Genomic DNA, 15,645 nt, shown 5'->3' with positions numbered 1-15,645 from the left:
TAATCAGAGGTTGGCTTAAAAGCCGAAAGCATAAGTGTTAAAAGTGGTTGATTTTGGGGGGACGGGTAGTCGGCGGAGACAAGCAATGGATTTTCAACCAAAACAAAAAATGTTATGGGGAATTTTCGTTTTAGTTTAAATTTGCTGCCCATACACTCTCTCTCTCTCTCTCTCTGTTATTTCCCAGTACCTCATTAGCCTGTTTTTTTTTTAAAAAATCGTATCATGTTTTATACTCAGTAAGAAGCTTGAAAATATGTTTTTCTCTTTGTTTTAGCCTGCATTTGGCAAACTTTGTTTTACTCTTGTTTGTACTAATCACAGAATCTGGTCCAGGGTCGAAGAAGAGATAATAGAGCATTTGTCTCTTTCCCTGCTTTTGTGCAGTATCTAAATAAGGAGAATGTTCTCTGATGGGTAGGATGCAGGACTGACAGTCTGCAGACCTGGCTTGTAATCCCAGCTCTGCTATTGACCTGCTGAGTGACCTTGGACAAGTCACTTTACCTCTCTGTGCCTCTGTTTCCCCTCCTGCCCTTTGTAAGCTGTCTGGAGCAGGGACTGTCTGTGGCTATCTGTATATACAGTGCCTAGCACAACAGGGCCTTGATAACAACTGGGGACTCAAGGTACTACCAGCAGAAAAAAATAATTTGTTGATTTGGGTTGGTCTGGTGGCTGTATGGCAGATTCTCCACTGGTGTAAACTGGCGTTGCTCCATTGAAGACAACAGAGCAATGCCAGTTCATACTATGTGAGGATCTGGCCTGTGGTGTGCAATCGTTCGTGAGGAGCTTGTGCTCGCTGTCAGAATTGCTCTTCTCACATGCATGTGTTGCAGCATTTAAAGCAGCGTTTTTACCCCTGTGCAAGACAGCTGAATGGGACAGGAAGAGAGACGAGCTCTTTTAACTTCCTCCAGCATGTGCAGTTGACTCAGGTGCAGCACGCAGAAGCTGCATGTTCACCTAGGGACACCTCTTCAATCATGTGGAGCCGCGTTTTTGATACTTACCTTTGCTTCGCATAAACAACAACAGATGTGACGTGTGACACCAAAGTCTCCCATTAGCCCTGGCAGAAATAAGATTTTTGGGAATTCCTGGAAAGTGAACTCAGCCGGCAGAAAGATACGTCCTCCCATGGCTCCCCCCTTCTGAGAGCCCATTCTTTTTATTAGGGTCTCTCCTGCTGCTCCTATTCTAAACACTTTCGCTGCAGCTGTTCACCCACACCATCTGACCAAGTTTAAAGTGTGTCCCTCTGTGCTGGAGATGGAACATGCCTTGTCGGCTCCAGAGTTTATGGTTTTTCACCTCTCCTCTTTCTCCTGCGTGGATTGACGGGATGTCTGACTGAACACTAGTGAGAGGCAAACTGCAAAATGTTACCCACCTCTTCCCTCTGACCCGTCTGAGTTGCTCATTTCCCACAGTGCTCCAGGCTCCCATGGTTGCTGACCTCCCCTCCCCCGTGTTCTCTTTGCGAGGGGCAGCCCTTTCCGTGCCTCTTGTGGCAGCGGGGGGCAGGGAGCATTATCAAACACTCAACACGCCAAGGTCCAAGTGTGGGGGACAGTGTGTGACCGAGAGCTAAGAGTGAGGGACACAAAAACGTGATTTACACCGGAAGCGTAAAATGCAGCAGGGTCGCTTCTTTTAGTAGGAATGACTCTCTCTGTTGCCTGTCCTCTTCGGGGGTCTTTACTGCCGAGTGTCAGCAATTTGCAGCAGTATACGTGAGGTAATACCAAATGTGAGTTGCATATAGGTGTCGTTGGGACAATGGCCATTGGGAGGTAAGAGTAGGAGCCTATAGCTTCATCTCTGGGCTTTCTGCTGTGGCTCTGTTAGCCCTGTGAGGTGCTCTGGGATATTGCCTGGCTCACATGCCGTCTGACTGAAACCTTCCCAGCATGACCTCCAGAAGAGGAGGAGGAAGAGTGAGCCATTCTCCAGAGTTCCTGTGGAGAGGGGGTGAGGAGTCTGCACATAACCTTTCCCCCCTCACTCAGAAGAAATCTAGCAGTCAGACAAGTAAATGAAACAGACAGGAGAAAGGGAACTGCCTGAATCCTTCTTGAACCCAGACTCATAGAAATGTAGGCCTGGAAGAGACCTCTAGAAGTCATCAAGACTAGCCTCCTGGGCTGAGGCAGGGCCAAGTAAACCAAGACCATCCCTGACAGGGGTTTGTCCAACCTGTTCTTTAAAAACCTCCAGTGATGGGGATCCCACAACCTCCTGCAGTAGCCTGTTTTCCGAAAGGAAGATGTGTGAAGGTTCTGGATGGGCCTTAACATAACTGGTTGTCTCCAGTGACAACAGGCTGAGAACACTTTATGGCTTGAGAGCAGATAGGCCTACCACCTCCCACAGCAAAAGGACAACACGTTTACATGGGAAAGGGACAGAGCCACAACTGTTGGCAAATTAGGCTGGTGCATTGATGCTAGCAGATCTTGCACCACAGGCCTGCTTAGCTGCTCAATTTCCTGTCAGAAAATCAAGGTAATGTTGTGTAACTAGTTCCTATGGCTGTTTTAGCTCCTGTCAGCATCAGCTAGGAAGAGATTTAGCTGTGAGGACTAAACCAACTGTACAAGGGAAGGACACCATGTGGAGGGAGGAAAAAATTAAAAGCCAAATGAGCCCTTAAAGGAGGCTTGTGTGTCGCTCCAGCACACTCCATGGATGTGTTGCCAAAAGTTTAATCAAGGGAGTATAACAAGGGCAAACGAAAATTGCCCAGCACTGGGAATCAAAAGGGTTTGTTTGTAGCATAACAGAGCTGGGTCACTGGATCAGTAGGTCCTTTGCTAATATAGTCTCCAACGTTACTGTGATTGCTGTTTCCTCTGGATAAGCAAGAGGCGCTGAAAGCTTGCAGGTCCTGAGTTCTATTTCCATATCTGACATTGGTAATTTACTAGCCTGTCTTAGGGTTTTATATTGCTGTCCAACACCATCATATCTAAATGCCTTCCTCAGAAAATAGATTAGCATTAGTGAAGTCCCGATTAGACTTCATGGAGACTCTTCTGACTTTTCTAGATATAAGAATTCTGATTGCGGTAGGGTTATTTTTTTTTGATTGGGTTGTTTGTTTCAGGTCTTTTCCCCCTCTTTTATTTTTGTGGGGGCTGATGGAAGGAGTAGGCACTCAGCTATATGATGGAGAAGTTTCACCAAAGAGACTGTTATCTCCATTTTATATGCAGGTAAATTGAGGCTAAGAGACTTGCTCAGTAAATGAATTGAAGATCCAGGCTGAGAACACAGTGCCTCCTGGATCCCAGTCCTGTGCCACGTCCCAAACAGGTGGACCAGACCTCTGATGTTGTCTGTATTGGTGCAGTGCAAGGAGCACCTGTGGCGGGAGAGAAGTTGTTGAGGAGGGCAGAGATCCAGAAGGATGCAAGGGCACTTTGGTTGTTCCCGGCAGTTGGAACAGCTCCTTAAGGTCTTTGACAGCCCGGGATATGTGAGACCAGTCCTGCTGCTGCTCTGACTTATAAATGGGCTTAGCCCCAGTATACCAAGAGGTGCAAAGGTGTCCTTCTCCTCACACCAGTTTCTGTATTGAGTCCAGCTCACCCAGAGCTGGGAATCAGGCCCATAAGTCTGAACCCTACCTAGTGGGCATCTTGGTGCCTTGCAGCCCCTTCTCAATCACATCACAAGGAAAGAAACGTCCACTGATCGTTCCCATGGATTTATCAATCTTGCATTGCCGCTTTCATTAATTGAGAGAGGCAGGTGTGTGATTGCTTTGTGCCGGGAAAGGAATCCGCTCGCCTGCAGGCACTTACAAGAATCTGTCGAGGCTAAGGAGCAAAGTAAAGGCTTCCGTAACCCGTCTGGTCTTGCCACGTGGTCTTGCAATAATGCTGTTTTTATGGCAACACAATCACGTTTATATTAGCAGCCTCTGAGATAATAAATGAAGGGTTATGACTGCACTTCAGGATCAAGGGGAAGGAATGGCTGAGGTGGGAGAAATGGAAGTTCAGCCAGAAGCCGATCAATTCAGTAATAGCAAAGGAAGCGCAGAAAATAACATAATTGTTTTCTGTCTTGAATGTCCCACTAGAAGAGTCTCTGCAGTTGCTGAAGATGCAGTCATGGCACATGGACTGACTGGCTGCCTTGTTTTCTTCAAACCTTTTAATTAACAAAGAGCAGCAGGGAGCTAGCCTCAAGTCCTGAGCTCAACACAGGTCCTTGGAAGATCTAGGCCTTAGTGTGGGTTAGACTGGGAATTAAAAAGCAAAGCTGGCTGTACAGTAGGGAGAGGAGCTCCTTTCAGATGTTAGGCTGGATCCTCAGCTGGTGTAAATCAGCAAAGCTCTGTTGACTTCAGTGGCGTTAAATTAATTGACACCAGCTGAGCCTACATCCAAACCCAGATCCAGATTCATGATTAGGGCTCATCTCTCATTTTATTTATTTATTTTATACATTTCAGCCAGAAGGGCCTGATCTGCTGCCTAGTTTGTCAGAAGCACAAGCAGTACTATGGTACTGAACTCCTCTGGTTCTGTTGGCTGCAAAGGGCAGGACGAAGGGGGTGGGCTGTTCCATCTCAGTAGAACATAGATCATCCCAACAGGGTGTGAAGAATTTCTTTAATGGCAGGGATGCATTTTGGTGATTACGCTGTAATTCCAGCATGTATGTTCCATTACTTAGCATGTTGTTAGCGCATTCAGGAACTATGACTGTGTTGTTTGCGGGCATTGTGGCAGTTTTGAGCTAACAGTCTTGCATTGTTCGCATTGGTTGTGTTATGCTCTGGTGGGTAAATAGCCTTGGACAGAATGATGCGTGTTTTGAAAGGGGTGCCTTTAAAAAAGCCTCGCCTTCTAAGGCTATGTCTACGCTAGCATTTTTGTCAGTATAATTTATATTGCTCAGATGTGTGAAAAACACCCCCCCCCCCCCGAGCAACATAAGTTACCCCCACAGAAGCGCCGGTGTGGACAGCGCTGTGTCGGCTACCGCTGCTCATTGAGGATTGTTTAATTGTGTCGACGGGAGAGTTCTGTCCCTTTGGCATAGAGCAGCTACACGGGAGATCTTACGGGGGGCACAGCTGCATCGGTATAGCTATGCTGCTGTAAGGTCTGTAGTGTAGACATACACTTAGACTGTGCAGTGCTGAAGGTCAGATTGATTGCACTGCTCTGCTCCCCTCCCCACCTGTGACTGGCTTCAGGGGCAAGTCAGTGTGTGGGCCTCTGTGATTTGAAGAGTGGGGACTCTGGGGTGGCTCAGTCTGTCCTGATGGAAAAAGGACGAGAGACGGGGTGAGCTCACCAAGAAAGAGGTTGGCCTTTTGGTTCAGGCACTGGACTTGAGGTCAAGATAAGTCATTGCTTTGCCACAGGCTTTCTGTGGGACCTCAGGCATGTCAGCACAGTTGCTTGTGGGACAAAGATTAATGTTGCGCCAACCTGAAACAAAATGTTTTGGCATTTCTGAATCAAAATTTTTTCAAATTTTCCATTTGGTGAAAAACTTTGACTTTTTTTCACGAATTGGGATGAAAACAAATGTAGAAACATGCCTGGGAATTTCAGCCAGATGTAATGCTGTGCACTTCTGAAAATGCTGGCTGATAATGAGGAAAGAAAACACCTGAGGGACTCTGTGTTAGTTAATTTATAGACAAGTAAGAAGACGACGTTCCTTGGCAGTCCACATCATTTTTACAAACAGGGCAGTGGGCATCCAAAAATAGCTTCTTTACATCCTGTAATAAGATGCAAGTTGCTTTGCTGCAGTTGTCCAAACACTTGGAGTTAGACAAACTAAAGAGAATGTTCCTAAGTAACAAAGATCCTGTTTCCGAGCAGCAGCAAAGCTCAGAGGAGGAGGAAATACAGGAAGAGCAGGAGAATTATTGTTCAATAAAATTTTATTAAAAGGTTTCCATGAGATGTGTGGCCTTTTAAGAGCAACTAGAAAAATAGACTCCATTTAGAATTGGGCTAAATCAAAAAGCTTGCAAATGTCTGATCTTTAAATGCCACTGTTTCTTTGTCCAGCTAATCTCTTTGTCCATTTGAATTTCAGTGCTGTTGATGATCTCACCAAAACCCAAATATACAGAGCAATTCTTTAGCAAATGCAGTGCAGTTAGGAAGTAGCCAGAAATCAGGAGGAAGGAGATTATTTGAATCTGAGTGATTCTGGGGGGCAAAGCCCTCAGCTGGTGTGAATCAGTGTAAATGGCTTGTGCTGATTTGCACCAGTTGAGGATCTGGCCCGCTTTTCTTAGTGCCAGTGCTGGCTGAAAAGAAAACTCAGTCTGTTTGTTTGCACGAGCCTGTTAGGTTTTTTTTCACAGTATGATCAATGGGCAGGTTATTAAATCATCCTGCCTGGGAGGGGGGAATGGAGTTTTCACCCTGAAGTAACCTCCTGTCAGCATTACCTCCAGCTTTCCTCAGCCCAGCTGATGGTGGCGATTATTTTTCATGTAGAACAAAAAGGCTACAGGGAACTTGTAACCAGAGATGTAGGCTAGAGAGCAATGACCGACAGTAACCCCAGCGCGCTCGTGCTGCAAGGCTGCTTTTCTTCCCCTGCTCTCTCCTCATAATTCTTATACCAGACTGGTGTCCTGCCAAGTCGAGACCGAGCAGCACAAAAGAAACACTGAGAGGCATACAGAGAGCGGGATTCCATGTTCTTGTGACATGTGGCCGCCCTGGCTTGCTCCCCATCCCCTCCCAGCGCTGTGGAGATTTGCAGCAGGCTCACTCCGATGCCTTCTCAGAAAGGCACTGAGTGTTTCTTGTAAGCAGTCAAGCTGATTAAAACAAGAACGAGAGCCCAGTGCCACAGTGGCTGCTGTTCCCTCCAGGATGAGCAGTACAGCCAGGAGGGAATACACGCTATTAGGAGTCCATTGCATTAGGGCTTGGCACGTGGGTCTTTTTTCCCTCTTTGCCATCAATTACCAATTTGTTTTGTGACTCTGCTCTTCCTTAAGTAGAAAAAGTATCAGGTTATCTACCTAATCAGCTTAGCCTATGCCTATGAATCTTCTCTGAGTCAGCCGTGTCAATTCTTTTCATAAGAACATAAAGACAGCCCTACCAGGTCAAACCAAAGGTCCATCTAGCCCAGTATCCTGTCCTCTGACAATGGCCAGTGCCAGGGGCCCCAGAGGGAATGAAGAGAACAGTTAATGATCAAGTGATCCATCCCCTGTTGGTTATTCCCAGTTTATGACAAACAGAGGCTGGGGACACCATCCCTGCCCATCATGGCTAATAGCCATGGATGGACCTGTCCTCCATGAACTTATCTAGTTCTCTTTTGAACCGTGTTAAAGTCTTGGCCTTCACAACATCCTGTGGCAACAAATTCCACAGGTGGACTGTACATTGTATGAAGAAATACTTCCTTTTGTTTGTTTTAAACCTGCTGCCTATTAATTTCATTTGGTGACCCCTAGTTCTTCTGTTCTGAGAAAGAGTAAATAACTCTTCCTTATTTACTTTCTCCACACCAGTCATGATTTTATAGGCCTCTATCATATCTCCCCTTAGTTGTCTCTTGTCCAAGCTGAAAAGTCCCAGTTTTATTAATCTCTCCTCATATAGAAGCTGTTCCATACCCCTAATCCTTTTTGTTGCCCTTTTCTCTACCTTTTCTCTATACCAACATATCTTTTTTGAGATGGGACGACCAGGTCTGCACACAGTAAGTATCCAAAATGTGAGTGTACCATGGATTTATATAGAGGCAATATATTTTCTGTCTTATTATCAGTCCCTTTCCTAATGATTCCCAACATTCTGTTCACTTTTTTGACGGCCGCTGCACAATGGGTGGATGTTTTCAGAGAACTATCCACAATGACTCCCAAGATCTCTTTCTTCCCTCAACTCTCCACTGCTTAGCGTTTGCACCTTTCACCTCAACTGCGTTCCTTTGTATTGCCAACCTCAAGCATTCAAAAGCCCTGGAATAAGGCCCCCAAAATCATGTGGTTAGTTTAAAAGAATCAGTGATGCAGTTCTGTTCTTCACTCTCTGGTTTCTAAGACTTCAGGACACATTTGAGTCACATTTTCCAGCATTTTGCCTCAACCATGAAGATTCTGCTAAAAAAAAAAAGCTGAGATTCTCATTTAATCACATGATTCCAGGAGCTGGGGCTTTTAGAAAAACACCAAATATCATAAGACGTATCCCCCAAAAATGTGAGAGATGGCAACACTACTTCCTAGATCTACCTGTGTTATCTGTATAAAGTAACCTCTGGCTCCAGGCACACTTGTGTCTGCCTGTGCTTGGCCTGGAAATGTCTTGTGGTAGGTTATGATGTTGATGATTATTAGTAGTATTTGTATTATTAATGATCAAACATTTTTATATAAGATTTAGTAAGTTTCTTATTGCCCTGTACACCAGTTCAGTCCTGCTTAAGCCTACAAAATAGAGTTTAAGTGGAGTCGTGAATCTCTTGTGCCTAGCCTTCTGCGCTGGAGTGAATTTCCCCAAAACTGAAGAGCAGTTTATTCTGAACCATTGAGCTCCCCTTGCATCTCATGTGCCTGGCGGCAGATTAAATGCAACAAAGCAGGTGTTAGCGAAGGTGCTGGAGGGAGGTTATTTTCAAAGATTCTATTTTTGGTGTAAAAACACGGCAGGTCCGACGTATCTCTGCAAGCTGCTGTATTTCAGAGCACATCGGCAGCAGCTACTGGTTTCCTTTTGTGTCCTCCATTGTGTCGTTGTCCCTTCCCCTTCCCCTCAGCCAGGTTTTGCTATTTTAGTTTGAAGATTTCACATTCTTTCTCCTTTTTGGGTTTGCGCTAAATAAAACCAAGTGACGCTTGCTTCTCACCTAACAGGTTTGAAACTTCAGGATTTCCTGGTTGACAATGAGACCTTCTCAGACTTTCTCCATCATAATGTTTCCATGCCATTGTTTGCTGTGGATGAGATACTGAATGCAGAGGTCAACTTCCAGCAGGTGAGGAACTCTTTCAAGCATTATTATTCTTATTGTGGTAGAATCTAGGAGCCTTGCCCCATTGTGCTAGTTGCCGTACCAATACAAAAAGATGGCCCCTGCCCCAAAGAGCTTACAATCTCATCTTGGTTGGTTTGCAGCAAGGCTGTAAAAGGACTTGAAAATCTATGTAGAGAGTCTGGAAATGCCTAAAAGGCACAGAACACTTGAAAAGCCAAAGAGAATTTCTCAAGGCCTGCTTTCCAATGAAAAGACACATCCAAATAGTATTGTTTGGACTATTTTACTTTTCTTTTTCAATGACAATGAAAAGATGCTCTCGTGGGTAAGTCACAGGAATGGGACTCTGGAGCTCTGCTGCAGACTGCCAGAGTGACCTTCGGCAAATCACTTAATTTCTCCCTGCCTCAGTTCCCCATCTGTCCGATGGGGAAGAGGAGGGTTCCTTTCTCCCACCCTGTGTCTGTCTTTTGTTTGGATTGTCAACTCTTTGTGACAGGGGCAGTGTGCTTGTACAGAACATCATGGAACTAGGTGAATAATTGACTTTTTTTCAAAGGATCTGAAGAAAAATTGATTCAGTTTGACCCCAAGTGATTTTTTTTTTTTTGACATTTCATTTTGGGTAATTTTTGGGTGCTTTTTACCCTTTGTTTTGGTTTAAAAAATTAGCCAAATTTCTGAACAGAATGCTGTTTTGAAAAGAAAAGTCAAAGCATGTTGTTTTGAAATGGTCAAAATGAAGCATTTTGATTTTTGTGGGAAAAAAATCAATTTTTTTGGCTGAAACTATTCACCAAATTGGACCCAAATTCGTAAGAGTGCCTGGTACAATGGTGACCTGATTTTGGCTGAGACCTGTGAAAGCTGCTGCACATAATACAGGAAGGTGCAAATACTGGAGTCCTTGACATAACAGGATGTTTTCTTTGTCAAGCTCAGAACATTGGGTTTACCATGCTTCAAAAGATCAATGGCCTACCTAGATCATGTTCCTCTTTCTGACATTGGCCAGGGCTGGTTGCTTCAGATTTCAGAGGAAAACGTATGCTCACAGTAATGCAAGTGCCCACACAGCTGCCTAGCATTGAGGGAAAATTCTTCCTTCTTCTCACCTCTGTTCTTGATCAGTTTATGTCCTGAAGGATGGTGACTTAACCCTTTTAAACTTTGATCCTTCTTAATTTCAGATGCTGGTCTCATTCATATAAATGTTTGATGTTTTCTAGAATTTGACAAAGCATTCTGCCTTTGATAGTTAACCCTATAAGTTAATAATATGTTACTCTAAAAAAAATTCTTTGTATCTATTTTAAGAAATCTGTCTGCCACCCTAATTTTTCTGAAGCTCAATATAGAATCAAAGAGAAGCAAATATTAGATGTAAACATAGGATAATCAGAGAACTTTAACAACAACGTGTGTAGTGCTGAGTATTGGGAATGTAGAGACAGCTTTTAAATAGATTAATAATTTAAAGATAAAGGAAGTAAAAGATAGATGAAATAAAACTAACTGGCATCCAGTCTTTTGACAAACTTGAACTTGATTTGGTAGCCACAGTAGCCATTAGGAAGGCAGTATAAGTGAGAGGGAAAGTAATACTTTTAGCAGACCAACATATTAGAGCTACTCTGGTGACTCTAGAGGGGAAAACTGCGAGCTAGGGTTTCTGTTGAATGACTTGAACTTACACCTTGATCTTGTCAATAGAAAAACACGTTTTGTGTGGACTCTGTCAGTATTGTTAGAATGTTTTCCAGCTCCATAATATTTTTTATTGAAGTACAGTAGTAGCCATAAACCAAAATCAACAAGTTGTACAGTCGCACAGTGGGACCCTGGAGCCTGGTAGGGGGCTTCAGGCACTACCATAATATAAATAATGAATCAAAGCAGACTTCTTTCTTCCTGGAAAACTTCATGATTTGACTTTTGACTCAGAAAAAGCATAAAATGTTCCTGAGTGATTTCGCTCGAGAGTCATGTGAGAGGCCTGACTTTACCGCTGGATTGAATATTGATTGTGAGGGGAAGGTTTGTTTGGTTTTGCGGGATAGGAATGGAGAAGGAGAGAGGAGGATCTCCGCAGAGAGAATTTAGTGCCCACTGCAGGTATACAGTCCTCTCCCCAGCTCTGTATTGAAGTTAGGGCTCTGTATCCCCCTTTGTGAGATCTGGGATTATTTCCAGGTGCGGCTTTCTCTTTCATTCTCCTCAGAGAAGGAGGAACTGGCCGTGCCAAGGAGACATTATTGGTATATAGTTAAAGCTCCAGTCAGGATTGTGTACTCTATAGGTACTGTACACATACATGAGATGAGATATAAGGTCTCTGCCTTGAATAGCAGTTTAGTCAGCTCTTGTGCAAGGGAGACACAACTCAGGTCACTCTATAGCACTCCTCAGGCCAGTTAGGCTGGGATTTTCAAAGGATTGTTGATTAGTGCCGAAGAGAGATCCACCCAGACCTCCTCAGCCAGAAGCTGGAGATTTGAGCCCCGAAAACATAGAAAGCTGTAAAACCACTTAGACTGTAGGTTTGTGGGGCAGGGACTGTCTCTGTGTTCTGCATTTGTACCACACCTAGTACAATGGGTCTTGGTCCATGACTGGGGCCCCTAGGTGCTACCACAGTATAACTAATAATAGGACTGAACAATTGCACTTAAGCCACCTAAGCCACTTGTGATTGACTGTATAAATATATGGAACAAATCTCCCAATTTTACATACACAGTGCTTCGTGGACGGGAAAGAATGGACACCATGATCCATGAGCCTGAAATAAAGTGACCCGTGTTTTGTTTTTCAGAGCCCATCCAAACTTGGGAGGGATAGCTCAGTGGTTTGAGCATTGGGCTACTAAACCCAGGGTTGTGAGTTCAATCCTTGAGGGGGCCATTTAGGGATCTGGGGCAAAAATTGGGGATTGGTCCTGCTTTGAGCAAGGGGTTAGACTAGATGATCTCCTGAGGTCCCTTCCAACTCTGATATTCAATGATTCAACTTCTACAAAAATGATCTTGACATTTTAAGAGTCCTTGGGGGAATTAGCCTGTCATTTATAATTTATTCATAATATAAGTATGCTTTTACTTGAAGTCACCACAATTTCAGACCGATTGTAATTTTCATGAAGTTGTGACTTCATGCGGCTGGGAGTTTTTTTGGTCCTGTCTGCTTGTAATTTTTGTTTAATACAATTGTTGTGATAAGTGTTGTGCCCCAAGTTACACAGAAAATCTGTGCCAGAATTGGAAACTAAACCCAGATCTCCTGAATCCCGTGGGGTCCACTGCCTTTTACCACCAGACCGTCCTTCTCTGATATTGCTGTGGTGCTGGTGATGCTGATTTTGTAAAGTGCCACCATCACAGATCACAAAACACATCCCATTTACTCAGCAAAGAACAAAGATAGGCTTTATCCTGTTTCTGGAGTGCAGCTGTAGGCAGAAGTTAAGGTTCTATCACTCTAAGTCCATTTGCATCCTTCCTTAGATAGGCATCTCTCCACTGGATGGTTGATGTGCTTTTGCCTTGAAAAATATGAAAGTTCTTGTACTTCGTTGGCTCCACATGATACAAGAGATTTTGGTGAGACTCTGTCACCGTGTGGCTGGCCCCAAAGAGACCAGGTCACTGAGGAGTCCTGGAAGGAAGCTGAAGTTGGTTCTTTAGAGAAGGCTGACAGCAGGAGGAGCAGCAGGAGGGGTTTGCTGACTGGTGTCCCCAAACCAGAGAGCCAGAACTGGAGAGGGCTGAAGGCAGGAGCAGCAGCAGCAGAGGGAGTTGCGTGCTTGGGAGTCTGCAGAAGGGAAACTGAGACAAGCATTGCTTGTTGTGCCACAGGCTGCCGCAAGACCCTCGGACCGACGCCTCGGGATCACCTTTGATTCCGACTGACGTCCAGTCCAGGCATACCAGCGGTTGCAAACCAAGAGAAGCAGAAATGGAGAGAAACACCACTGTTAGTTGTGTAAATCTGGTTGCCCTGCCACAATTCACAAAGCAAACCGTGACATTCCAAATAGAGTCACAGAGCTTCTCTTGTTTGTCACCTGCATTAAGCACTTACCATTGCACATCCAAAGGACCCCAGTGCCATAATGACCTGTTGAAGGGATTTGGAGATCAGTCCCTCCCATGAGAGACCCACGTATTGGATGCTTGATCAGAGATTTTCATTCATTTCCTTTACAGATATTAAACAGGAGTCCTTAACTTAAAGTACGAGGTGTCTGTGGACAGGAGTTAGGGATCTGGCCTAATGTCCATTGAACTCAGTGGCAATGTTCCCATTGACTTCAGTAGCTCAGGATCAGTTCCAAACATTGCAGAATTACAAGCGCCAGGCTATGGCTGCTCCTTTGTGAGCATGTCAGGAAGAGAGAGGGAGGAACCAATCTCCCCCATCTCATGTCCTTTGCACACTGGTGAGGATAGGCCATTGGGGGTGTCTTGTGCTGCAGGCAAAGCTATGATTTCCCACTCACACATAGTCACACTCACACATCACTTTGTGCTCAAAGGTCTTGATGCAAAACCCATTAAAGTCTGTGGGAGTCTTTCCAGTAACTTTGGTGGGCTTTCGATCGGGCCAAGGAGCACAAACCACAGGATTCTTGTGCTCTCAACTGCCGCACCTGTATGTGAGGCAGGAGGAATCTGATCGCAAATAATTGTAGGCGAGAGAAAGTGCCTTACAGATGATATATCTCAGGAGTTTAGGCTTTGGGTCTTTCTTCCTTGCTTTTGCCGACTTCTTAGGCTTGAGCACAAACCTTTCGTTGGAGGGGCCCAGGTCCCAGACACACGTATATTGAGGTTGGTATAGAGTAGGGAGTCTACTACTATATGGCTCTGCCTGGAGTGTTGGGGATATCTCAGCCGTCGGACTCTCTTATGGAACTCAGGGGGGCCATACACTTCTGTCATAATCCAAGTAATACATGGCCAAGAACCATGAAATCCTTAGGGAGAAATTCCCTCTCCCTTCTAACCTTGAGTGTTGTGAATCATGATGTAGCCAAATGATCATTTCTGACTCAGTGATACTAGTTTAGTGCCAAGAATGATTTACTGATGGCATTTTGTATTGTTTCACAACTGTTCCCAGGTCATCCTGTCTGGCTATCGAATGCAGCTGAGAGATCTGTGCAATGGGTCAGAGCTGTCTGAATTCCTTACAATCCACAACCCAGTAGTCGCAGTGGTCGGCGAAGCCTTCCTCTGCACCATGCCTAAGGAAAAACTCCACACAGCAGAAGAAGCCTTTCGTGCTAATATAGACCTTTTGAAGCCTGTACTGGTGAGTGCACTGGCTATACAGTGATTCCTAAGGGAGAGCATCAATGCTGGGAATTAATGCTTTATGAAGGGCATGATATAATGCAGGGGTGGCCAGCCTCAACCTGAGAAGGAGCCGGAATTTACCAATGGACATTGCCAAAGAGCCACAGCAATACGTCAGCAGCCCCCCATCAGCTCCCCACCCCCTGCTCCCAGCGCCTCCCACCCACCGGCAGCCCCGCTGATCAGCGCCTCCCCCTACCTCCCTGCACCTCCCAATCAGCTGTTTCGTGGTGTGCAGGAGGCTCTGGGGGGGAGGGGGAGGAGCAAGGGCACGGCAGGCTCAGGGGAGGGGGCGGGAAGGGGTGGAGTGGGGGCAGGGCCTGGGGCAGAGCCAGGGGTTGAGCAGTGAGCACCCCCCGGCACATTGGAAAGTTGGCACCGGGTAGCTCCAGCCCCGGGGTCGGTGCCCAGACAAGGAGCCGCATCTTAACTTCTGAAGAGCCGCACGAGGCTCCGGAGCCCCAGGTTGGCCACCCCTGTTATAATCCGTGGTTGTACAAGCTTTTGGGAAATACGGGGATGGAGTGTTTAAGAATACACGAGCCTTTATTTTTTGGAATAGACTGTTTAATGCCAATAAGGAAAATGGAAGAGGATTCTGAGTCCCCAGGTTAATCATATAGTTTTCTCCTGCCACACTCCTGCTTTCTGTTGATTGGGGTGATGTGTTAAATGAGGACATTGCCTGGGAACATGTGTCTCTACACGGATTTCTCAGGAGAAAAATATTTATGCTGTATGGTAACAAATGGGCCATTCATTGTTCCTGTATTTTGATCAGATGTTGTGTCTCAGCTGGAATGAACCCACAGATGTCTGACAGAAACCTATTTAGCATTAGAACTTTCATATGTTTGCAACATGAGGAAGCTTATAGCCAATGGCAACCCAAACTCTTTGAGTAGCTTTAACACACGCGCACGTGAGATTTTAGGGCCAGATCCAAAGACCATTGAAGTGGAGGGGAATCTTTCCACTGACTTTAATAGACTTTGGATCAGTATCTAAATATTTTAGCTGCATGAAGTTTGCAATTATTTAAGTAAACTTAAGGTGCTTGGTGAAGATATTTGCAATAGACATGCCTGTTTATTTTGAAACCCAGGTGGCTCTTTGTATACCTACAGTGTCTGGGTAGCATACAAAGAACTTGATGAAGTTGATACTGAAAACAGCAGCACAGAGAAGAAGGGGCCGATGGAACCCACTTTGTTGTCCAATAAAACAAATACTTTGCTGTCTGCTTAGAGGAATTCAGCACTCTTGCTCTGGGAGTATCCAGATTTGATATACC

At 45.1% G+C, this 15,645-nt stretch overlaps 1 protein-coding gene across 3 annotated transcripts in view; it reads left to right on the top strand.

The window, feature by feature from the left end:
• ABCA1 (ATP binding cassette subfamily A member 1) overlaps window positions 1-15,645 on the top strand; it is a 136,631-nt gene that overhangs the window by 56,381 nt on the left and 64,605 nt on the right. For all 3 annotated transcript variants that reach the window (XM_084628773.1, XM_084628775.1, XM_084628774.1), the window contains exons 6-7: window positions 8,873-8,994; window positions 14,116-14,307. In XM_084628773.1, the coding sequence (XP_084484899.1) occupies window positions 8,873-8,994; window positions 14,116-14,307 (314 nt within the window). The remainder of the gene's footprint in view (window positions 1-8,872; window positions 8,995-14,115; window positions 14,308-15,645) is intronic.

This window comes from Lepidochelys olivacea (genome assembly GCF_965140295.1).
Source record: "Lepidochelys olivacea isolate rLepOli2 genome assembly, chromosome: 5".
Taxonomy (NCBI): domain Eukaryota; kingdom Metazoa; phylum Chordata; order Testudines; family Cheloniidae; genus Lepidochelys; species Lepidochelys olivacea.
The sequence above is the reverse complement of the archived record's forward strand: the minus strand, read 5'-3'. Positions and strand labels throughout refer to the sequence as shown.